The sequence below is a fragment of the Neolamprologus brichardi genome, unplaced genomic scaffold (genome assembly GCF_056152115.1).
Source record: "Neolamprologus brichardi isolate AB-2024 unplaced genomic scaffold, ASM5615211v1 NODE_ptg000032l+_length_1147064_cov_1, whole genome shotgun sequence".
Classification (NCBI taxonomy): Eukaryota; Metazoa; Chordata; class Actinopteri; order Cichliformes; family Cichlidae; genus Neolamprologus; species Neolamprologus brichardi.
Window position 1 is genome coordinate 450,436 of NW_028270039.1, and position 26,598 is coordinate 477,033.

The 26,598-nt window shown below is 44.0% G+C and overlaps 1 protein-coding gene across 1 annotated transcript in view; it reads left to right on the forward strand.

Annotated features, from left to right (window-relative positions):
* shtn1 (shootin 1) overlaps positions 1-26,598 on the forward strand; it is a 40,567-nt gene that overhangs the window by 7,269 nt on the left and 6,700 nt on the right. Inside the window, exons 4-12 of the mRNA XM_087836972.1 lie at positions 7,512-7,606; positions 12,189-12,357; positions 16,224-16,321; positions 20,743-20,824; positions 21,824-21,918; positions 22,004-22,150; positions 23,723-23,876; positions 24,114-24,222; positions 25,152-25,234. Of these exons, the coding sequence (XP_087693098.1) occupies positions 7,512-7,606; positions 12,189-12,357; positions 16,224-16,321; positions 20,743-20,824; positions 21,824-21,918; positions 22,004-22,150; positions 23,723-23,876; positions 24,114-24,222; positions 25,152-25,234 (1,032 nt within the window). The remainder of the gene's footprint in view (positions 1-7,511; positions 7,607-12,188; positions 12,358-16,223; positions 16,322-20,742; positions 20,825-21,823; positions 21,919-22,003; positions 22,151-23,722; positions 23,877-24,113; positions 24,223-25,151; positions 25,235-26,598) is intronic.

A 26,598-nucleotide genomic window follows, 5' to 3' on the forward strand; every position in this document is an offset into this window, starting at 1 on the left:
AGTTTGAGTCCTGTTATCATGTAAAACAAGTGTAGATTGGTTTGATTCATTTGGGCTTAATAATGATCTGCTGGCTCTCTGGCCTCCTGTTGGTGTCACTTACAGCAGGCTTTTTAGGAAGCTCACGATTTTCAGAAATGGGAGTATCTGATATACACAAATGTGCCCTCAACATCTAATTGTCGTATGTCTGGGTAGCTTTGTGTGCCTATAGATGACCTGACGCAGTAAAAGGTGCATATTTAAAACATTTCTTTTAGATTTTAGAGCAAAATCTCGGGACGATCTGTCTCCTGATATTGCTTCTAATGTAATTTGTCACTATTTATTTTAAGATCAAGCTAGCATGATGCTATATAATGTTGAATTGTTCCACGCCATTACAGCAGTGTTTCCCAACCACTGGGCCGGGCACATAGGTGTGTCAGGTGATCCACAGGTGTGGGAACAATAACATTCTCTTCCACTAGAGGGCGGTACAACTACCTGCTCTAATTAAATGGGTTTCCAACTGCCAGTAAAACAGAAGAAGACGAAGGAGAAATGACATAATCGTTATGCTGTGAGACAATGCAGCGCGTAATAGCAGATAAATATTTGAAAAACAGTCAGTGTGATGCGCAAGGTGGTTGGTGCCTGCCGTGGTGGTAACCCCCGAACCAAATGGTGGACACCAGAGGTGAAGGGAGCCACCAGGCTGAAGAAGGAGTCCTATCAGGCTTGGTTAGCCTGTGAGACTCCGGAGGCAGCCGACAGGTATCGACAGGCCAAGCGTAATGCGGCTCGCGCAGTGGCTGAAGCAAAAACTCGGGTGTGGAGGAGTTCGGAGAGGCCATGGAAAAAGACTTTCGGACTGCCTCAAAGAGATTCTGGCAAACCGTCAGGCGTCTCAGGAGGGGGAAGCGGTGCTCTACCTGCACTGTGTATAGTGCTGGCGGAGCGCTGCTGACGTCGACTGAGAAAATTGTCGGGCGGTGGAAGGAATACTTCGAGGACCTCCTTAATCCCACTGACACGTCTTCCGAGGAGGAAGCAGATTCTGGGGATGAGGGGAATGACCCGCCAATTTCGGGGGGCGAGGTCACTGAGGCAGTTAAACAACTCCTTGGTGGCAGAGCCCCTGGTGTTGATGAGGTCCACCCCGAGTTCCTGAAGGCTCTGGACGTTGTAGGGCTGTCCTGGTTGACACGCCTCTGCAATGTTGCGTGGAGATCAGGGGCAGTACCCGTGGACTGGCAGACCGGGGTGGTGGTCCCCATCTTCAAGAAGGGGGACCGGAGGGTGTGTTCCAACTACAGGGGGATCACACTCCTCAGCCTCCCTGGGAAAGTCTATGCCAGGGTGCTGGAAAGGAGAGTTCGTCCGCTAGTCGAACCTCGGATACAGGAGGAACAATGCGGTTTTCGTCCTGGTTGCAGAACACTGGATGAGCTCTTTATCCTCTCAAGGATACTTGAGGGTGCATGGGAGTTTGCCCAACCAGTCTACATGTGTTTTGTGGACTTGGAGAAGGCATTCGACCGTGTCCCTCGGGGTGTCCTGTGGGAGGTGCTACGGGAGTATGGGGTGTCTGGCCCATTGCTACGGGCCATTCGATCCCTATACAACCGTTGCAAGAGCTTGGTTCGCATGGCAATAAGTCGGACTCGTTCCTGGTGGGTGACGGGCTCCGCCAGGGCTGCCCTTTGTCACCGGTTCTGTTCATAATTTTTATGGACAGGATTTCTAGGTGCAGCCAAGTGGTGGAGGGCTTTCACTTTGGTGGCCTCAGAGTCTCATCTCTGATCTTTGCGGATGATGTGGTTCTGTTGGCTTCATTGGGTGATGGCCTCCAGCTCGCACTGGAGCGGTTTGCAGCAGAGTCTGAAGCAGCGGGAATGAGGATCAGCACCTCCAAATCTGAGGCCATGGTTCTCAGCCGGAAAAGGGTGGAGTGCCCACTCCGGGTCGGGGATGAGTTCCTGCCCCAAGTGGAGGAGTTCAAGTATCTCGGGGTCTTGTTCGCGAGTGATGGGAGAAGGGAGCCAGAGATCGACAGACGATCAACAGACTGGTCCGTCGTGGTGAAGAGAGAGCTGAGTGTAAAAGCGAAGCTCTCAATTTGCCGGTCGATCTACGTCCCTACCCTCACCTATGGCCACGAGCTGTGGGTAGTGACCAAAAGAACGAGATTGCGGATACAAGTGGCAGAAATGGGCTTCCTCCGAAGGGTGGCTGGCCTCTCCCTTAGAGATAGGGTGAGAAGTTCAGCCATCCGGGAGGGGCTCAGAGTAGAGCCGCTGCTCCTCCACATCGAAAGGAACCAGCTGAGGTGGTTCGGGCCTCTGACAAGGATGCCTCCTGGGCGCCTCCTGGGTGAGGTGGTCCGGGAGGAGGAGGCCCCGGGGCAGACCCAGGACACGCTGGAGAGATTATATCTCTCGGCTGGCCTGGGAACGCCTTGGTGTTCCCCCGGATAAGCTGGAGGAGGTGGCTGGAGAGAGGGAGGTCTGGGCTTCTCTGCTTAGGCTGCTGCCCCCATGACCCGGCTTCGAATAAAGCAGAAGAAGATGGATGGATGGATGGATGGATGGATAGATGGGTGGATGGATGGATGGATGGATGGCTCCAAAAGGATGGGAAACACTGCTCTATGGTACAAAATAGACATGACAGGTTGAACATTAGTCTCTGCAGGGGTACAGTTATTTAGTGGCTAGTAAAAGTCCAACATGCAATCTCACACACACAGCATTAGAGTGAGAGTTTGTTTACATTGTTTGTATTATAAAATGACACCAAAAGCATGAAAAAATCTGATCAAAGAACAAAGATTGATGACAGATAGGAGCACAGTGAGGTATGAGACATTAGCAGGAACATGATATCTCTGTTAGGGCTGCCACAAACGATTATTTTGATAGTCGACTAGTCAACGATTATTTTTGTGATTAGTCGACTAATCAGATCATCATCCATTGAACGTAAAACTGCAGCTTATTGCACCAGCAGCATCTGCTACAGCTTTAAGTGTTTACGGTATGTGCTAACTAAAAATGAAGACAAGATGATAGTTTATTAAATTTAAATGACATTTGCAGATTGTTTCGGTGAAGTTTAATAAACTCCTTGCTATCTAAAATATAACAGGACACCGGAGTAAATTCTGGAGCATCTCACACTTCTGATAATCAGCTGTCTGCTTGATGTTTATTCAGCTGTGTAAAAACTATAACTTTAATCTCAGCCAAACCGATTTACTCAGGAACAAATAAAACACTGAAAAAAGCCAAACAATAACATTTTAAGTTATCTAAGTGACTTATATATCATGTTTAACCTGAGTAGCGAAAGACTGCGGTGGGTTTGAAGACGGGTTTCCGGGAGTCCGGTGTTCTCACGGCTCTAGTGAGCCTAGCCCCCGGCTAGCTATCGAGCTAGTGGCTAACAGACGTCTCCGAAAACGTCGGAGCGCTTTTGAAAATATGTGGTGTCTTGATAAACTGAGCAGATATTTGAGGTTTACACAGCTACATTCTCGCCTGAAAATATGTTAAACGTTTATTTTGTGACCCAGAAAGAATAATAAGAGTAATATTAAAACTAACTAGCTGCCGCCATTGTTGGAAACTGAGCTGGGCTGCGCTATGAATTCTGGGACACAGCTTCTTCTTCTTCGGGGTTTAACGGCAGCTGGCATCCTTGTACATGCAGTGCTGCCATCTTCTGTTTCAGTCCGTTATTACACTCTTAAATCCTACTACTTATTCCTGCGTCTTTTGTGATCTTACAAAGCTTCAAACGACGCGTCGACTATTAAATCAGTCGTCGACGATTTTGATAGTCAACTACTCGTGGCAGCCCTACTCTCTGTCATTCACACTTGGAAAAGTTAGCTGCAGGCTAAACGAACGGCCCTATTTACCAGGAAGATGGCGCACTGTAATAAATGTATGTTGTTTGAAAATGATCGCAGCTGCGGAAATACGAGCCTGGATACAGATAATGGCACGTGAGCGGCACCCTTGCATCCTTTTCTGAGCTTTTAATCGCTTCCCGGGATTGCAAACACATTTCAGGTGCTCTGCTGCACCATTCAATTGATTTTCCTTACAGGTTGCTATGACCACTTTAGTGGAGACAGAATTTGAAATGGGGCACCACATGTCAAAGGATGGAGCAAATAGTTTGTCTTTGTAGCCATGACAGTTGTGTGGATTTTCATCTGAATAATTCTGGCCTGTGCTCATGTATTCAGTGATTCTCCAGCCAAAACACATATTGTGTTTGACTTACGCGTTAATAGAGGCTGCCTGACTGTGCCAAGCAGCTGCATATTAGGACCTATTACGTGATTTCATAGCTCTTAGAAAATTGCTCCTATTCACAACGAAACGGCTGGGGGTGGGGCAGAAGTGTTGGGTGGGTGGCGGGGAGCGGGGGCTGTGGGAGGATGTGACGAAAAGCCCCCAACACACAATCGTGCCTTTTCAATTGGCGATGGCAAGGTTGATGACAACATGACCATTGTGTTATAATGATAACACCACAAAGGCATCTGCCCCCCTCATCAAGGCTTCGCAGCGGCTGCAGATACAGTTTAATTCACTGCTCCGTTGACGGCGCTGATACCATTATGTAGCACGTCGGCACAGGGGTAATCACTGTCGTTCCTGAGAGCGGCGTGAAAAAAGACAAGCGTGAACAAGAGGGGGGGAAAGATGGAGGGACAATGATGGGGAGGCTGAAACTTACAATTAAGAATGCCAATTGTGATGTGTCAGAGCCCCTGTGGACTCGTGCTCATATACTTGCAACGCTTCCAGCGCTGTTTATTTACCATGGCTACCAGTAATTATAATTAACGCGTCATTTAGTTCGAGGCGCCCTCTCGTAGGTTGCCGAGTCTGGACAGTGACAGAGAAGAGGCTGAGGAAGAAAACTGGCAGCTAAGTGCTATTGAGCGCCTTACGGAGGACGGCAGAGTGGATATCGCAGAGCGCTGACGTTCATCAACTTCTTAATTAGGTGTCACCGGGGGGAAGGAATTGCCCACGGCAGTGGCACTAATGCTTAATTTCTCCCTCACTCAGCTGTAATGTTTAATTAGTTAAGTGGCAGGGCAGTCTTTAGGGTGTTCTTCTCCTGCCGAGGTACGATTGCTGTTTGGAGTTTCATCAGATTTTGTTCCCAATGTTTCAATAAAACTGCTTTAATCACAGAGTTTCATGTTAACAGTGAATCGGCTGCATGTTCACAGTTACACTCAGCTCCACGAACCTTTGAGACAGGAAATAAATCACCTTCAGTGTCTTTAGTGGGGCCAGGCTGTTGTCACTGCGTTTATGCTCTGCTGTACAGGTCAAACTTTTTCTCTGCATCGATCATCTGACCTTTACTATCCACACTTTATTTTTACTGCCTGGAAGCTTTGAACACACAACAAACATGACGCCAAACAGGTTTCATGTAAAAACACAAACTATTTTATTCTTAAAAGTCTGGTTTTGGGGGGTTTGACACATTTCCTGTAATCATCCCTGCTGTGGCCAGCAGCAGCTTCTGCCAGCTAAAGCTCCCACAGACCCTCTGGACTCCACATCCAGGTGACTGTCGACATGTTTACGTTGTTCAGAGCACATTTATATTTGTATGAATGAAAACTTGAAACCCAAAGGAAAGAAGTAAGTGTGCTGAGATTGTTTTTATTGTTTCAGGACTTTGCCTCACAGATCAAACATGATCAAAAAAGCAGATAAAACTCCTTAAAAGGTCAAACAGTTCAAATAAAGACAAAGGCGTATATCTGGCCTTTATAAAGGACTAACAAATACAAAATTTCACTCGACCCTATTTATCAAAACAAAATGGGAAATGGAGGGAGGAGTAGAGATGAAGGAGGACAACAATATGGACATGCAGCAGCTCACAGAGCTGGAGGGACTTTGGGTGGAAAAGCCTGATAAGATATTTTATTACACCTCAGCAAAAATGTCACTATGAAGGTAACCCGCACAAATCACTGTCATATTCTCTGGGACTGTCATGTTATTAAAACTTATTGTAAGGGAATACATGCAGCAGTACAAGAGATATGGAAAGTAAAACTTTATTTGTTGGACTTATGTCAGAAGGATGGACAGAGAACAATAAATATTTGTTTAATATTTTACTGGCTGCAGGTAAAAAAGCCATAAAAAAAGGCTTTTTCCTGAGAGCACAACTATGAACATGTGGATGGACATTTACAGGATGGAGACAGCAGATGTGAACTATAAGAGGGAGCTGTTTGTATCACGATGGAAGAAATGGATGGACTGTATAAAAAACGCAGGCCAGATTAGTACTAGAAGATATATTAGAGGATATATTAGTTATATTAATGGTAGTAAAATCTCACTCCCTACATGCCTTTTTCTGTCTTTTTTCTCTTTCCCTCCTTTTGTATGGATATTTTAGTAGTTTAAAAACAGGAAAAAGCAAAAATACATGTAACAAATTGTTGAAGCTGATGGTTTTGTACAGTTATTCCTAAATGTCAGTTAAAGAAAAGAAAACTAAAACTCCAGCAGTGTTAGCCTAACTGCTATTGTTACATAGAAGCAGTGTGCAGCTTTCCCACGCTCCTCTCTGCTGTGTGAGCTGTTCTCTCCACCAAACATGGCCTGTGTGATCGTTACATGAGTTGGGACGTTAAACCCAGAACGCAGTGAGCGGTAAACGTGTTGGTCGTGTATTTCCTTTGCCATTGTCATAGGTAATATCAATTAAAAATCACTTCTTGTCACCATTTAGTAAAGGATTAAATGTTCCCACCCAGGCTGAGGTGTAGCATCACACGTCATGACTCATGTTGAAATACTTGCACAACGCTCCCCTTTATTAATATTCTGGTTCTCTATCCTTTTCCTCGTCTATTCAATCAGACACGGATGAAGAAAATAAAAAACGGGGTAAATAATCTGAATATGAGCTCATAAATAAATATGAGGTTCTGATGAGGTCATTCACTGCTGAGGTGTCGACGGCGCTCTCAGCTGCAGGGATGCGTCGTCTTTTAGAAAAACCTGATTGTTGTCTTTGTTTCCATCTTTTGTTCATGAGTTGATGTTAAAGTTCTTCTTCACATGAGTTCAGCCTTTCATGTTTCATCAGTCAATAATGACTCATTTGTAAAATTAACACAGATGCTTGGTTTAAACACTGACTTGTGTTTTTTAATAACCTGTTGTCCTCATAACCGAGTCTGTGGTGCTGGAGACAGCAACAGCCAGACATACTGTTTAATACACACACTAATTCTAACATACAAGACTGATGATGAGCTTTTAAAACAGCATCGTAACAAATGTATCCAATAGTGTTCAAGCTTAGAATGTAACAACCACGTGTGACGTGAGGAAATTCACTCACATCGCTGTTGTAGGATGTGATGTTTGTCATATTTTACATTTTTATTTGTTCTGTAACGTGAAACAGAAAAAGCCATTTCCCCTCTTTCCTTTCATCTTGTCTTTTTCTGTGTTTCCTAGTCTCTCAGATGGTCATTGAAGAGGTCAGCGCCATCCAGGAGAACCTGGAGATCGAGCGAACGTGCAGAGAAAGTGCTGAAGCGCTGGCCTCCAAGGTACAGTCCACCTTAAGTTACATCAGGTCTGAACTCATTTCCTCTGCGTGCTCAGATTCAGGTGTCATTAAAGTAAAACAAGAGAAGAATAAAGGAATAAAATAATTTAGTGTTGGTTTAAACCGGTCCAATCAGTGATTTGTGAGGACATTATCTGAGGGCTACAATCACAGCCTCTCTGGTCCTCTGGCGCCGCTCCTGTCTCCACGGCTCAGTGTAGAAAATTGCGTTGGATTCTTCTGATTCACAGCACAATTTTTGGAGTCCTTGCCAAAATGCGAGTTGTGATTGAAAGTGGGGGAGCTGGCACATAGTGATTTTGCAGCCCACTGGTGCTGAACTTATCACAGTAATCATTTCTCATTCAATTTCTGCACAAAAGCCCTCAGAGTCCACCTGGTTGGACGCGAGTGTGGACAGTTGGAGACTGAGGAAGAATTACAGTGAAGGTGGGCTTTTTTCCATCAGAGTAGGTCATCTGCTGATCGCGAGGTTGGTGGTTCGATCCCCGGCTGCTCCACAAATATCCTTGGGCAAGGATTTCATCCATGGGAGTGTGGCTGTGTGTGAACGCTGGAGAAAAAGCACTTAAGCACAGAAAAGGCGCTCGTGTGAATGCGTGACTGCTGCGCTTTGAGTGCTTCAGGGGAAGAATCGTCCATTTACACACTGATCATCTGCTGACATTATCGCTTACTCATTTGTTCACTTAATTACTTAATTGTGTCTCTATGTTTAAAAGGTTTTTTAACCTCTAAACCAGCAAATAACAAATGAAATTATTACTAGTATCATTTGAGTATTAAAGTATTTGATGTTAATGTTACATCAGGTCTATATGTTTATGTTAAAGGAGTTTTACTGCACTGAGCAGTAGACAAATATTCTTATTGATCATAGAAATCTTATGTTTCAGCCATGAAACATATCTGACTCCGTGTGTTTGCTGACCCCCGCCTGCTTCTTCCACACAGTGGAGTCGCCTCCTCATCAGTAGCTCAGGGTGACAAAGATAAGCTGGATGATATTGTCCCACCTCAGATGATCAACAGTTCCTATGATTAAGGATCAGTTCAGCTTCTGACCTGTAACAGGCCAACTCTGCCTCCTGCTGAGTCTTTACCAAAGATCAGCACCAACTGTGTTACCACAGGAAGTCCGGAGCTTCCTGTGGTAACACAGTTGTTCACATTAAACCACCTGATGCAGAAGTTAGCTGAGGTATTTATACTATCCATGTAATGCCAGATGTGTCTCGTTTGATAAAGGAGACTTTTATATCATCAGTGGCATTTCTTTTTGCCTGAAAAATTAAAATTAAATGGCACAACACACTTATCAACTGTAGCAAATATGATACAAATTTGATACAAATATGATACAAATTTGATACAAATATGATACAAATATGATACAAATATGATACAAATTTGATACAAATATGATACAAATATGATACAAATTTGATACAAATTTGATACAAATATGATACAAATTTGATACAAATATGATACAAATTTGATACAAATATGATACAAATATGATACAAATTTGATACAAATATGATACAAATATGATACAAATTTGATACAAATTTGATACAAATATGATACAAATTTGATACAAATATGATACAAATTTGATACAAATTTGATACAAATATGATACAAATTTGATACAAATGAAAACTTGCCTCTGCAAATATTGAATTTTTACATTAGTCAAATATTCAATCAAAAGTTCAGAATATGTCTGTGAAGGTTCTCCGTCGTCCAGCTCATTGTAGTCTAAGGAGCTTGGAAAGAAGCGTCTGGACTTCTTTAAGTTGAAGACGTTTCACCTTCATCCCAAAAGCTTCTGAACTGAAGCAGCTTGTTAGAATTGTAACTCGACCGTTCTTAAGTAGCCTTTTGTCTCCACATTCATGCAGCACTGTTGATAAACAGACTTCTATAACTTTACTAGTCAGATAAAATAAATCTATTCCAGTTGCATTAACAGCAGTAACCAGCGGTTACCACGAGTCCAGCTTTAGAAAGTTGAGATATTTACAACCATTAAATTGGTCGAGAAGGCCGACGTGAAGCTCGAGCCCCTCCCAGAGTAGAAAAAGGTAACATGAGTATGAGGTGATAAAAGTTGACTGTTAGTGTTCACCTTGTGAGAACACTGCTGAGCATGAGCTGCGAGGCTCACGAGCAGCTGCAGGACGTAGATTTCCACTGCAGCATCTGAAGTAGGTGTTACTCCAACTAGTCGTATACAAGCTGCCTTCTTCCTAATTTACTTTTTAAATTTAGTTTTGTAAAATAAACGTTTCAAAGATGAAGAGCATAACTAATGACAGAGAATCAGACTGTATTTGGGATTATTTTGAATCCCACTTGCAGCTGACTGAGCAGAGCAGACATGTTTCAGGCTCTGTCCAGTGAAGCGGCTGCTAACAGGTAGCACTGTGCTATCTCAGGCCTGATGATTGGGAGGAATTATGATTTCCCAAGAATACTAAAAGGCTGCTTGGTGGCAGCCTAAGTAACGACTCTCCTTCAGGCTTTATTTGATGTGTTCGCTCTGCTTCACTAACGGCTTCTTTTCATATGAAGCGACGTCTATAAGCAGACACTCCCTGTGCTGTGGGTGTGTGACAGCAGTAGTCCTTGATTAGCTACTTCAAAGAATGAATCCATTTATTAATTATTAACTTACTTCTGTTAAAAGCATCACGTTTGTTCACCATAAATCCATAAGCAGTGAATGGAGTACAGTGTGAGTATGAAACGCTGGCCTCCAGCAGCAATACTCCAAAGTCACAGTTCCTGTGCACACTGTGAAGGTGTTAACGTGGTTTATTACTCATTTGCATTTAAATCAGAGCTGAACACACCACAACGGCAAGTTAAACTCTATGTTAATTTCTGTGTCCCCGATGATGGTAATTTTGCACAACAAATATCTCCAAGGCCGCTCTGAAAGAAGCTAAAGTTTAGAGCAATTCTTTAACTCGTCAACATTTTGATTTAAAAGCAGCTGGAGGGGGTTAGCAATTTACAACCAGTCAGAGAGGATGTGGTTTTGATGCTTAATGTTTTTGTGTTGCTGTATGATCAAGGCTGCGACTTTGTAATGGTGACCTCCAACGACAGCGCTAGCCGACTGTTATGTCAGCCTCGAGTCATCTAAGTATGTAATTTTAGATGTACATCTTCCACCGATTGTAGATTATTATCAGAAGAATGTGATTCTATGTTATGTATTGTTGATTGCATTTCAGAAAGAAAGATGTCGTCTGAAGGGTGTCATCAAAAGATGGAATTGCTGCAATCCGCTCTCACCGGGATGCCATTAATAAATGCTTCTTTCATGGCTCCTGTTTTCTATTTCCTTCCCTTTAGGGGCTTTTCTTCCTTCAGGTGACATCAAGAAGCGTGCATAAGAGGCATCTGTGCCACGGCCATGGCTCATTCATGCTTTACTTAATTCATATATATATACGTATATGTATGAATATATATAATGCTAATAAAGTATAATGCTGCATTTCAACAGAGAAGCACACACTGCTGTAGCAATGATTATAACGGAGGGTGAAAATATTAACAGGTAAAATGAATTTTAGTTATTCCTGCTGCAGTAGTGCTGCCATGTTGCTCTGCAGCTCTGTGAGTGTCCGAGTTCATGTTTATGTTCATTAGATGTTGGTGGTCCACAGTCGACTGTTACCAGGACAGTTTAGCAGCTAGGACATGCAGCACATTAGAAGATATTGTTTTAATAGAAGTATCAGTACTTTGGTGACAACAAGCAAAATATGATTTGAGCTCAACTTTGTTTCCTGTAAAATGAATTTGCCACAGATGATGTGAAACGATGAAGACGTGAAAACAGTGCAAATGTTCAAAGCATCAGCTGTTGCATTAATGGTCATGTTTATGTTCATGAAGGTCCCTTTGTGGAGCTTGGTGATCCTTGAAAATGTGTTCTTGAGTTGGTTCGATGTTGTGAGTTTTTCTTAACTAAGAGAAGAATTCTGCTCTAGTCTATTTGAGTTGCCTCCTGTGGTCTCAGACGATTCGCTGTTGCTGAGTTTGGCACTGCGATCTGTGTTCGAGCCCAGCGATGGCCTACTGTCCTCACACTGAAGCCTCCATTGACAATTCCAGTTAAAAAGCCATGAAACAGCTTGTCAGTCAGTCCAGTTACTCTTGAGAAAACGTGAAACGATGTATTCAGATGGCTGTATTTCCTAAATATTTAATGCAATACTTTTGTATTGCAAATACAAAAGTATTTTGTATTTAATTAATGTTAAAAGTCCACTTTGCTGGTGTGCAAGGGCACGATTACCAAAGAAATGTACTTCTGTCCAAACACTTCTGGGCTTGACTGCAGGTGTGTTGAACTTCAGTTGGCGTCTTTACAGGTTTGTGTTTGTGAGAAAACCATGTTGGTAGATGTTTGCACACTTTGGTGTCAGAGTCATTTTATTCATTTGGTCAAATAAACCATGAATGCTGCTTCATAACACAAAAGCATCTTATTCTGACAGTACATCACACTTCCTCTGTCTGCCTGCATGCTACAGCTGGACAGGCAGAACCGCTCTCTGAAGAGGAAGAGTATGATGTTGCTGTCTCACATCAGCCCTGAGACCATCGCTGATATCGACCTTAGTGATGAAGCAGAAGAGAGTGAGGACCTGCATGCATCGAGCCACGACTGCCTCCCTCCTCAGTGCTGCACCTCCAGCTCAGGTACCTGCTCCTCGTGCCGTAGAGAGTAAAGCCTGCACTGTGCTGACAGACCTCACCTACAGCATTCATTCACCAAAGAGTAACACAAGAATGTGTTCACTGGTCACAAGGAGAGCTGTGAAAGCATGTGTGCATTGGTACATTTACTGTGATAAGTTACTGCATTTCTGCTTGGTTACACATGAAGAAGACGAAGGGTTAGACCAAGGGTCCCCAATCCCAGTCCACGAGGGCCGGTGTCCCTCCAGGTTTTAGATCTCACCCTGGGTCAACTCACCTGAATCACATGATTAGTTCATTACCAGGCCTCTGGAGAACTTCAGGACATGTTGAGAAGGTAATTTATCCATTTAAATCAGCTGTGATGGATCAAGGACACATCTAAAACGTGCAGGGACACCGGCCCTCATGGACTGGGATTGGGGACCCTTGGGTTAGAAGATGGATGAAGGGAATGTACCACTGAGGTGAAATCTAGTTTGGAAATGGATCCATGAGCTTTGTGTTTGACGCTTCATGTTACAAGGACTTTACTCAAAGTCTTCACATGGCACATGGTTTCTCACATATTTGAATGAGTGGAAATCCAATTACCTGGACTGTAGAAGCCTGTAATGGTTTGGTCGGTGTGTTTATGGAGCGGACCCAAAAGCAGACACGGGAGTAACGAAGAGAGAGACGTTTTATCGGACTGAATACCAACAAACAAAAACACAAAGCGAGAGAACTAAAAGCTAAACTGGGAAAACTAAACAAACTCTGTAAACTGTGGCAGGAGACATGAAACACGTAGACGGGAATAACCCTGAGCAGGAACAGTTGTAACAAAACACTCAGACGACCTGACACAGGAGGGGAAGCAGGGAAGTAGAAACACCGCTGACACAAATGAAGCATGACGCCACAGGGGAAACAAAACTAAACACACTGAGCAGAGGAACAGTGGACCTTTCAAAATAAAACAGGAAACATGGAGATGCAGACATGACGAAGCGACAAACATCAACCAGACTAAAACTCAACTAAGACAAACTAATATGGCAGAATTTTTCTCATTAATCAGAAATATGAAAGAACTGAACTACATCCTTTACAAGAATAAAACATGATTCTAACATAAGAAGTCAAGAAGAGAAAAAATAAGCTCAAGATGCTGGGTCTCAGACCCCGACGGGTCAAGCCAGCCCCATTGCCACGTCCATCACAGTGTGAAATTTAGCTTCACCAAAAATTCAATTTACAGATGACATTAAGAGTATACCGTCTACACCAGGGGTCCCCAATCCCAGTCCACGAGGGCCGGTGTCCTGCAGGTTTGAGATGTGTCCTTGATCCATCACAGCTGATTTAAATGGCTAAATTAGCTCCTCAACATGTCCTGAGGTTCTCCAGAGGCCTGGCAATGAGCTAATCATGTGATTCAGGTGTGCTGACCCAGGGTGAGATCTAAAACCTGCAGGGACACCGGCCCTCGTGGTCTGGGATTGGGGACCCCTGGTCTACACCCTTAAAGTCAAAAATATTAGGTGTGTTGCCGCGTGTGCATAAAATAATTGGCAGATGTCCTGAGAGTTCTCAGCTGTCTGAAGTTCAGCAGATGTATTTTCTCCTCCAGCTGCCTCTGGCTCACGTCATGGTCAGTTCCTTCAGTCAAACAGTAATTATACCTCTGGTGATAATGGATTTATACTCGATGATGCTTTTCATGTCGTTGGCATTAAAAGGGACAGATAATCATGTCATTTGCAAATAATATGCTGTGATACAGGCAATACTGAAATAAGTTGACTTTTGCAAAGATTGTGGGCTTATTATCTTGAAAATTCATAATTGCATGTTAATGGACAGCTAGTCAAAGCAGCTCCTGTGATGAAACACCAGAGATTTGGCTGCAGACTTCTGTAGATCCCAGCCAAACAAACGAGTTCTCGTAGGTTCTGAGCTACATCACACAGATTGTGTTCATCTGTTCAAATCATTTTCAGTATTTCGCTTGAAAATTTCATGACACGAAATCCTCGTTCTGCTCACCAGAAGGCAATCCATCTGTACCTGAAACAGCTTTGGTGTCAGCGACCTTCTTCTGCTTAAGTACCCTGTTTAAATGTCTCAGACTGTTCCTGCTGTGAGCTGTTTGTATTAACACGTCTTTATTTCAGGATTTATTCCATTCGTCACATTTTTGGACACGTACAGTTCTTAACCAACATATTGGCACAGCACAGGTTTAAGCCACAGCTGCACTAAATTAAACTAAAAGAGTATTTTTTATGTCTTTTTAATGGTTAAACTCACTACTAAAGCTCAACATGATCATTTTAATGCTGAAATATAGTGTTTTTATGTTGTCCATGAAATTTAAGATTTGTTGTTTTACAAAAAGTGGAAAAAATAAGATAGCATATATATATATATATATATTACGGGTGCAACAATACACAAAATTACAAAATTCACGGTTCGGTTCGATATTTTTTCGATACAAAAAAACTGTTCATGCCTTTTTAATTTGTCATTTATTAAAATTATAAATATATATTTTAACTCAAAAGTACAGTTTTTAAATTTAATGTTGCTGAAACAACAAGATAATAAAAAAATAAATCTATCTGGTGGAGAAATCCCTCATCTTTGGAAAAGAGAGTTTATTACAGAGAAATGGCTCTTTCAAAATAAAAGCTCTACTATACGCTTCTTCTGGGCTATATTCTCAGCAGCATATTAAACATATCAGGTCCCCATAAGGAGAATCATGTGCTAACGGCTGTCTAAATGACTCGGGTAAAGTTTGTAGCATGCGTGCTTGTTGTTTTTGTCTGCTTCCACTTGTCTTTGCACTAGGATGATGTCGGAGTAAATGTGCAGTCATATTCGTTGTGTTCCCACTAGTGCTGTCAGCGTTAATCTGAAATGACGTTAACGCCACAACACGACAAATCTCCGTTAACGAGCTACCGCGGATCGCCCCGTGCGTGGGGCTGGACGGCCAACACGTTAACGAGCTAACTGCGCTAACGCACTAGTTCCCACCAATGTAATTGAGCATTGCTGGCACATCCAACATACTGTTTTACTTTAGTCCATGACGCGCTTACCTTCAGGGTCATACGTCACATGAAAACCAAAATAGTTCCAAATGCCAGATCTGAATGAGGGTGGGGGAGGTTCAATTTGCCATGTTGTAAGGAGAGCTTAGCTTCTGTCTCGCTAGCTTGCCCTGCACTCAGTGAATCTGCGCTCGACTACTCCGCCTAGGCTGCACTGTCGAGCGCAGATCCACTGAGCGCTCAACACAGACAGCATCGTCAGAAGGAAAGTTGATAAAATAAATAAAACATTTTGTATTGTTCGATACATACGCGTACCGAACCGAAAGCACTGTATCGAACGGTTCAATATCGATACGAGTATCGTTGCACCCCTAATATATATATATATATAACTTTTGCAGTGCTGAACTTCAAAAAAGGAAGTTTTAGTGGTTAAAGTGCTAAAGTCCAGGGCGCCGACTCAAAGAAGCATTCTTATTTGACTCATAAGTTCTAATTAAGTTTTAGTTTCAGAGACAATTTTGATGAAGTTTGAAGTATTTGTGTTTTCTTGTTTGTATGACAGCTGGTCTCGTACATTTGTTAGCCACGGCCTATAAACACAAACTAAAAAACGAGAATGTAACGCCAGTATGAATGAATTACTCTGTTTCAATCATTTGGTATTATCAAAAAGACCAGAAGCTGATCAGCATTTCAAAGAGGTTTGGCTCTACATAATAAATGTTCTTATTTGACGAAACAAACACAGGTTAACCCACAGAAGTTGTACAGTCAGTGCACCACAACATTGTTTAACTGTGCTGCTTTTTTTAGTGCTGCAAAATAAGTTGGAAATGACGATTAAGGAGAAAAATCAAGCACTCTCTGATCTTGAGGCAGTAAGAGAACAACTGAGGGTGACCAAGGAGGAAGTAAGTATTTAATATTTCTTTTTCCTGTTGTGAATACTTCGGCCAGCAATTCAGATTCCCAGTTCTTAGTAGTGAATATGTGCAAAATGTGTCCCTGCATCGTTGTTTCCTAACAATAATAACAGTGACACATTAGCACGGAGGACAGAAAGGGATCCACAGTGTGTGCAGCTGCACTTTGCATGGCAGAGGTTTGTCATGTGCTGCAGTTGAGAGGGAACACACAACGAGTCACATTTAAGGCAGGTTTGCACTGTAAGTTAAATGTTAGGACCATGTCTGTGGTCAAACTGTGGTCATAAATATTTTGTGCTTGTAAATCAAATGTTTAGTTGTGAACTGAGTTTTGTAACCTTTAAACCAAAACATGTTAAAATGTTATGTTTGTGCTTCTATAGATGAGAATTTTTCTTCCTTTCAGCTGATTGGTCAATGCCATGTCAATCACAAATGAAACAATCCAATCAGAGAACAGATGGGTTTGGCTGTCGGAGGGGTGCTTTACGGAGCTGCAGGTCCTGGAAGGATAAATGCTCTTTTACATGCCAGCCCAGCGTTTTCCTTCATCACCACGAAGGAAAACAGTCCGATGCATTTTGTGTCACAGGTTTACGAGCTCACACAGGGACCTCCAGAGACTTTAACGGCTCTGTGGACCTCGAGATGGAGCAGCATTGTGGAAATGACACAGTCTTCACTAGTATGTAGGAAGACACCAGTAGTCGGATAGTTACAAAGCTTTCTTCGTTGTGAATGAGCGATACATGTTTGGAACATTTGAAGATAAAACAACAGTAACTCTTGTAGAGGACATAAAGTCAGAGACAGAAACAACAAGGAGAAGGCGCATCTAGTACACGCAGAGCTGCAGCAAGAAAACGACAGTGCAGCGGCCAGCGCAACAACTTTTGCGCTCTCAGTTAGAAGTGAATGCGTCTGCTGTGAAAGGACCTTCATGCTGTGACTCACAGCAATGGTCCCGGGTCCGCCCTGACTTTGTGTTAAGGTAATACTAAAGTAGTAATGGTATTTCTAACCACTGATATACCAAAACTTTATCCTTTCAACAGCTACCAAAAGTTAGGGAACCTAGCTTGTATGGGACATTCATATAGAGATCCTCCAGCTTCAAACTGTACTACCCTTCCAGGACCTGCAGCTCAGTAAAGCACCCCTCCGACAGCCAAGATCTTCAACCCACACCTCCGGCAGAGCTTCAACAGCAGTCCGAGGGAGACTGAGGACATTGAGTCTGAATGGACCATGTTCAGCATCTCCACTGCCGAAGCCGCTGCACTAAGCTGTGGCCGCAAGGCAGTTGGTGCCTGTAGTGGTGGTTATCCCCAATCCAAATGGTGGACACTAGAGATGAGAGGTGCCACCAAGCTGAAGAAGGAGCCCTACCAGGTTTGGTTAGCCCGTGGGACTCCGGAGGCAGCTGATAGGTACTGACAGGCCAAGCTTAACGCGGCGTGGGTGGTGGCTGAAGCAAAAACTCGGGTGTGGGAGGAGTTTCGGAGAAGCCATGGAAAAAGACTTTCGGACTGCCTCGAAGAGATTCTGGAAAACCGTCAGGCGACTCAGGAGGGAAACGCTGTGCTCTACCTGCACTGTGTATAGTGCCGGTGGATTACTGCTGACTTCGACTGAGAAAATTGTCAGGCAGTGGAAGGAATGCTTCGAGGACCTCCTTAATCCCACTGGCACGTCTTCCATGGAGGAAGCAGATTCTGGGGATGAGGTGGATGGCTCACCTATCTCTGCGAGGTCACTGAGGCAGTTACTCCTTGGTAGCAGATCCCCTGGGGTGGACGAGGTCCGCCCGAGTTCCTGAAGGCTCTGGATGCTGTAGGGCTGTCTTGGTTGACACGTCTCTGCAATGTTGCTTGGAGATCAGGGGCAGCACCTCTGGATGGGCAGACCAGGGTGGTGGTCCCCATCTTTAAGAAGGGGGACTGGAGGGTGTGTTCCAACTACAGGGGGATCACACTCCTCAGTCTCCCTGGGAAAGTCTAAGCCAGGGTGCTGGAGAGGAGAGTCCGTCCGTTAGTTGAAGAGATCTCATCTCTGCTTTTCGCGGATGATGTGGTTCTGTTGGCTTCATGAGGTGATGGCCTCCATCTTGCCTTGGAATGGTTTGCAGCCGAGTGTGAAGCAGCGGGAATGAGAATCAGCACCTCCAAATCTAAGGCCATGGTCCTCAGCCGGAAAAGGGTGGAGTGCCCACTCCAGATCAGGGACGAGTTCCTGCCCCAAGTGGAGGAGTTCAAGTATCTCGGGGTCTTGTTCGCGAGTGATGGGAGAAGGGAGCCGGAGATCGACAGACAGATTGGTGTGGCAGCCGCAGTGATGTGCAGTCTGTTGTGGTGAAGAAAGAGCTGAGTGTAAAAGTGAAGCTCTCAATTTATTGGTCGATCTACGTCCCTACCTTCACCTATGGCCACGAGCTGTGGGTAGTGACCGAAAGAACGAGATCGCAGATACTAGTGGTGGAAATGGGCTTCCTCCGAAGAGTGGCTGGCCTCTCCCTTAGAGATAGGGTTAGAAATTTACTCATTCAGGAGGGGCTCAGAGTAGAGCCACTGCTCCTCCGGAATGAGCAAAGGGAGCCAGTTAAGGTGGTTCGGGCATCTGACAAGGATGCCTCCTGGGCACCTCCTGGGTGTTCTTGGCATGTCCCACTGGGAGGAGGCCCCGGGGCAGACCCAGGACACGCTGGAGAGATTATATCTCTCGGCTGGCCTGGGAACGCCTTGGTGTTCCCCCGGACAAGCTGGAGGAGGTGGCTGGGGAGAGGGAGGTCTGGGTTTCTTTGCTTAGGCTGCTGCCCCCACAACCCGGCCCCGGGTAAAGCGGAGGAAAATGGATGGGTGGATGGATGGATGGATGGGTGGGTGGGTGGATGGATGGATGGATGGATGATGGATGGATGGATGGATGGATGGGTGGGTGGATGGGTGGGTGGATGGATGGATGGATGGATGGATGATGGATGGATGGATGGATGGATGGATGGGTGGGTGGATGGGTGGGTGGATGGATGGATGATGGATGGGTGGATGGATGGATGGATGGATGGATGGATGATGGATGGATGGATGATGGATGATGGATGATGGATGGGTGGGTGGATGGATGGATGGATGGATGGGTGGGTGGATGGATGGATGGATGGATGATGGATGGGTGGATGGATGGATGGATGGGTGGGTGGGTGGATGGGTGGGTGGATGGATGGATGGATGGATGATGGATGATGGATGGGTGGGTGGGTGGGAGGATGGATGGATGGATGATGGATGGATGATGGTTGATGGATGGGTGGGTGGATGGATGGATGGGTGGGTGGGTGGATGGAAGGATGGATGGATGATGGATGATGGATGGGTGGATGGGTGGGTGGGTGGGTGGATGGATGGATGGATGGATGATGGATGGGTGGATGGGTGGGTGGGTGGATGGGTGGGTGGATGGATGGATGGATGGATGATGGATGATGGATGGGTGGGTGGGTGGGTGGATGGATGGATGGGTGGGTGGATGGAAGGATGGATGGATGATGGATGATGGATGGGTGGGTGGGTGGATGGATGGATGGATGGATGGATGGATGGGTGGGAGGATGGATGGATGGATGATGGATGGATGATGGATGATGGATGGGTGGGTGGATGGATGGATGGGTGGGTGGATGGAAGGATGGATGGATGATGGATGATGGATGGGTGGGTGGGTGGATGGATGGATGGATGGATGGATGGGTGGGTGGATGGATGGATGGATGGATGGGTGGATGGGTGGGTGGATGGATGGATGGATGGACAAATAACAAATCATTTTAACATTCAGATATATATTTCCAGCTCAGTATTGATCATGTCCATGGTATAGCTCTGTATATGTGTTCTGATCTCCTTTCTTGAATGGCATGGCTGTGCCTGTTCTCAGTGGTAGTGCTGTGCACACTGCAACACAACTAAGAAAAATTCAGCTTCATTTAAAACAATAACTGATCCAGTTTTTGCTGGTTAGTCACAGTAATGATTCCCATGAGCTGCGTATTTAGGAAAGATAGCTGTGCATATAAACAATAAGCTTGTAAATGTGATAGAAAAGGTTGTCTACCAATCAGAGGGTTTGTCCCCACCCCCTGGTGTACCCCAGTGATGTGTGAATGTTAGATAAAGTGCTTTGGTGTAGATAAGAAGCACTGTATGGGTTTGTGTGTGACTGGGTGAATAACACATGTAGTTGAAGGTGTTTTCAGTGTTCAGCCTGAGTAGAAAGGCACTACATAAGCACCAGTCCATTTGCCATTTCCTTATTTTGCCATCTCCAAAGTGGTTATTGTAAAACAGAAATGATGAAACCTGTTTTTATGCCGTGATGTGTCTTTACTCTGTCCCTCGCTGCATTTACAGCTCCTGAAGGAGAAACGTGATAATACTGTTCTGATTGCGGAGACACTTCAGCAAAAGAAGCTGCTGGGGAAATATCACAGAGGTTTGAGTGCTGCATTTTAATATGGTGTTTTTACTGGTTTATTAATATAATGCTAATTATTAATCTACTGGGTACAAAGAGTCAGTGCAAGAATAATTTGATACAAAGTAAATACAAAAAGTGTCCTGATTAACTGATTGTTGATACACTGACAGGAAAAAGTATTTATAAAGTTAAATACACATTCTATTGAAAAGTGCTGTACAAAGTACACACACACACACACACACACAGAGACACACACACACACACACACACACACAGACACACACACACGTACACACACAGACACACAGACACACACACACACACACACGTACACACACACACAGACAGACACACACACACACACACACACAGACACACACAGACACACACACAAACACACAAACACACAGACACACACAAACACACACAAACACACACAAACGTACACACACACGTACAAACACACAGACACACACACACACACACCTGAATTCTGAAGAAGTTGTGTACAGTCTAAATTTAAAACACTGCAGTGATTTGGAAACCTCATGAATCCATATTTAAATTCTGATAGAAAACAAAGGTCATGTCAGGGTTGGTCCTGATTCGTTTACATTTGCTGATAGTTCAGAAGACCTGGACTCTTCTGCTTTACAGCGTTGCTGCTGTAATAGCTGCAGGATGTGGTTTAGTGTTGTCTTGCTTAAATAGACGAGGTCTTCACAGAAGACGGTTGGATGGGAACACGTGTGGCTTTAAAAGCAACGTGTGAAAGCTGTCACTGCCACGGGCGCTAATGTGTTTGAAGGTTGGATAGAAAGCACTTCTGCAGAAATGAGTGCTTGTGTGAATGAGGCTGAAGTTGTGTAAGTTTCTGTGTCCTGTTTTGAATAAAATTTAGTTTTATGAGATTTGCAAATCATATCTGCTGTTTATATTTACATTTTAGACAGTGTCACAACTTCTGGTTGCCCAAAGCACAAATCTCTCCCTGTGGAAATCTTCTTGTAGTGTCTCAGTTAGCTGTGGAGGAATATGGAACTTTACACGACACCTTCAACCTGGAGCGAGATCTGAGGACACAGGCAGAGAATTATGCCAGAGCTGTGAGTGTTTGTTTGTTTGTTTGTTTGTTTGTTTGTACAGTCTTCCATGTTCTTACTCTCCACCCTCCTCATGGTGTTTTCCCAGATGGTGGTCGAGCAAAAGAAGCTGAAGAGACAGAGTCAGATCCTGATGCAGAGCTGCTCACCAAGTCAGGCTCTGCAGGATGCCCTCAGCCAGGTGACCAGACTGACAGAGGAACTGGAGACACAGAGGCTGCAGCACCAGAGCCAGGTCTGATATAAGAGACGCTTTGGATGTGGCCTGAAATAGTCTTGTTAAAATAATGAATTTCTTGTTTAACACTAAAAACTGTCCTCTCCACACAGATGTGTACAAGGCAACAAAAGGTTGGTCAGATAAAATAACCTCCAGATTAGCAGACATCGTGTGGATCTGATTCTGTTCATCTGGACGTAGCGTTTTGTGGGAGAAACGCTACGTCCAGATGAACAACTTTTGAGATTTACTTACCTGGACGATTGAGCATGCATCAATCTGATGGAATTGCTCTGTGTTTTGGATGCCAGCCTTTAATCTTCCTACACTGAAACAGTCCAGCTGTTCTCGGTTAGCCTGCTAGTGCATATCTATGTTTTTATCATGGAAAAAAAAAAACGCTGACATGCTTCCATTAGTTTCCATCCTGGCTCATTCTGCTAATAATGCAGCGATAACCATGTAATGAAGAGCAACGATATTTTGCCACATTTGAAAAACAAGCCAATTAAAACTGAATAACAGTATAAAGAATAATATATATATAAATATAATGCTGTGTAGTAATGGCTGTGGTCGTTGGTATTAAACACTGCAGAGTCTGATCTATACCTAAGAACAGACGGTGGCGTCAGTCAGAAATACCTCATTCTGCTTAAAACAGAAGAAAAGTGTTAAGCAGTGGAGGCAGCGCACCTCTGTAATTTGCTTGGACAATGCTTTTAATTTGTATGCATCCAAACACGACTTATTTAGCTGACTAATTACACAGAGTGGAAATGCCTGGTGAATTATCATGGGCCATGGCAGCACAACCACAGGGCCGCGACCTGCCAGATTAATAATTAAAAGCAGCTGAATAGCCTCCCCTTCCTCCCTCCTCCTGTGGCTCTGATGGAGAACAATTAGAGCTGAGAGGGATCACTGATCTCTTCTGGTTCTGGGGTGGAGGTGAGCCATACCCTTCATTTGAGGAACAATTAAAACACTGGTTAAGGAACTGGGTTTGTGCAGCAGATGAATGAATGTCAACTGGCAGCTGTCCAATGAGAATTATGAGAAATTAGCAACACCGGAGCTGTAGCCGTGATACCCGACACTATGCTGGCACTTGGTTTATCAGAGTCATCCACAGTCTTTTCTTTGAGGGATATTCACTTCCTAGATTAGAAATAATTCAGCCGTGTGTATTTCTTCATTGAGGAGAGAAACACTTTCATTTTGGATTAGTTTGTATTATTATATTATTACCTGTAGCTGTAAATGAAAGCAGGAGAACAAACAGAAAGTCCCAGAATGTGGACACCAGTGACGGTAACGCACGAACAGCAAAGCACTGCAGGCCGTGACCTCGTGAAGCCGCCATAACAGCGTGTTATCAGAGGAGAGGTGGTTTCTTCAAAGTAAACTTTTGTCAGTTTGTCTGCAGTTTTATGCTACAATGTAGCAAACTAGTAACATTCTGTCAGTCGACAGTTCTGTCTAAAATGTAACCAAATATGCTCCATGTTTAAGGTTACGCTGATTTGAACTAGTGTGCATATCCTTTGTAGCAAAAATATTTTTGTGTGCTTGGGCCATCTTCAGATAAAGACGATGGAGGACATGCTGGGCAACAGCGAAACTCAGAGGGAGCTCATAGCATTGAGGCACACACTGGAGCTCCTGGAGGAGGAGAAGAAGGAGTGCAGCAATAAATGCTCCAAGGCTGAAATGGAGGTCAAGGATCTGAGGTTTACAGGTGAGGTCAACAATATTGGAAGGGGGCATTGTGGAGAATGGAAACAGCACTAACAGTGTGGAGAGCACGCTGTGTGTGTGGAGGTTTCCACAGAAGGACTGATTCAAAGTGTGACCTTGAAATTCTCTGCGTGGCTTTTGCCAGCCTGGAGGATTATTAGTTGTTTACTATAATAGTTAAAAATGTCTGTCCTTGGTGATGTGTTGGCACTGTAACCGGATGTGATTGATGGGCCAGTTGAAGAGCTCCAGAAAAAGCTTCAGACCGCTAACAACCCACCCCCAGCTCCACCTCCTCCACCTCCTCCACCTCCTCCAGCCCTGCCTTCAACCACGAACCCACTCAGGTTTGACCACACACACTCTTTACATCATCAATGTGTGAAAGTGTTTGAGTGTGATGGAATAATTATACAGTAAACTGACTATAAGGAAATAAGTTGTTGATCACAGCAATCACACAGTGCAGGTCCACAGTGTAAACACAGGAGTTGTTGAACATACTGCAAAGTGATTTTGAAGTGAAGTGAATAAGGTGGAGCACAAGCCAGACCAACCATGGGACCTTTCCTCTGCAATGTTGGACTCTTGTAGGACCTCAGCAAAGAGACATGAACACCCTGCCCAGCATAGCAGCACTGGAGGACACTAATGAGACCCTGTTGGCCAGGCTAGGGTCAAACTTTACATGTGTGGGCTAGGATGAAGGTTTCTTCAGTGAACAAGAGGGTTTATTTAATTCGGGGAACATTTTAAAGAGCAGAGTCCTTTTTGAAATCTTCGTGTGGTGTGTTGGGCACCACACATGGGCAATGACAGTAGAGCCTGGGGGGCTTTGTTGAGAGGAGTAGCTGGCTTGTTGCTAGCACTGACACACCGTCACCTAAGAGAGAAGTAGAGACTGAAAGAAGATCTCAGACACAAACAGTCCAAACAAGCTTCCTCCAAATGACATGTCGGCCACTGCTTTGCATTGAAAGGAGCCGTTTCCAGTGATTCCTGCACACCTTCTAGGTGAGATGTTTCAAGCATCTCCAGCTGAGCTGACATTGAGGGGTAGTCCCACAACACACTGGAGGGATTATAGCTCTCAGCTATCTCAGGGATGCTTTGTTTACCCTGATTTGAAATCAATACCACTGTGTTTAATATGACCGCTTCTTTCACTCAGTTTTAGATTTGAACACTACTCTCTCCCTAAAGTGAACTTTTTCTGGAAACGTTAGCAGCCTAACTAACAGCTAACTGAACAATGTATTTGTGTCTTTCCATATAGCACACTGCTATCACTGATTCGAAGGAGAAGAGGCATCAGAACCGACATCCCGCTGGTGGAACAGGACTCTGCCAAGACACCAGGTACACATCAGAGACAGTGCTGTACTAACGTGTAATCACTTGTAGTCACCTACTAATCATAAGGTTGGTCGTTCAATCTCCGTCTGCTCCAGTCTACATGCCAGATATTCTTGGGCAAGATACAAACACCACCTCGCTCTCTGATCCAGTCACGTCTGTGTGTTGCTCTCTCGTCCCTTACTTTCTAATCACACTAACTAGACACGGGAAGCAGGGCTGAAACACACAGGACAAGAGACTGTCAAACTAAAACAGGAAGTACGAGGAACACACACACACTGATATGCACAAACCCAGGGAACAGAGGGAGGAGAGGGAGGGGCAAGAAGGTGAGGGGACGACAACACACAGAGACATGACCGGAGAAACAAACATGGAGACCAGAGAGACATAACCACAGGAACGCTGATGGAAGGACACAGGGACAACAAGACATGATCAGGACCAAATAACGACCTAAACTATAAATGCTGCAAAAACTCAAGCTTTAGCAAACTGAACTAGGAAACACACGACACGCAGGGAACAAAACACAAAACACTGGATCAAGAACCAAGTTACCCTGACACCGAATGGCAAACAAAATAGAGACTTTAGTCACAGTCCTAACCAGTGTTGGTCAAGTTACTTGAAAAAAGTAATCAGTAACTAATTACTGATTACTTCCCCCAAAAAGTAATCCCGTTACTTTACTGATTACTTATTTTCAAAAGTAATTAATTACTTAGTTACTTAGTTACTTTTTAAAAACACGATTTACAACCTGAATAGGTGATAAAGCGATAGATCTTTTAGCTCAATTCTACTTTTTCTGCATAATCATCATACAAAATGTAATCAAATGGAAAAGTCTCTTTTTAAAACTTGTTTTATTAGTTTTAATCTTTTAACTTTATGCATCAAGCAAAAGTTTAATTATCTGCAACATTCTCTGACTGGAAGAAATTAGTTTAACATTTAAACCTATTTTCTGCACATTCCAGCACATAAAATAAAATATTTTGTGTGTTTACACTCAGTCTTTCAAATAGATGCAAGTAAAACACAGCAGAAAATAAATAAAGTCAAAGACTAGCAGTCCTGTTGCTCTATTTTCACCTGTAAAGCAGGAGTGGGGTAGGCGGAGGTTTACCCTGGTGCAGGTGTGCAGCGGTCAGTGGAAGAATCCGCGAGTTTCTCTGTGAGTTTCCCATTACGTCGTAGCTACTCGGTGCTTGTTTGGAAGTTTAGGGTTTTTTTCGCTGTAAAAAGAAGTTTTCTTCCCACGCACAACGGACACTAATGTTTTTGTCACTTTTTATGGAATCAAACTCAAAGTAAGGTCAGTACTTCCACGCTTTAAACGCTGCACGCTCATACTCTCT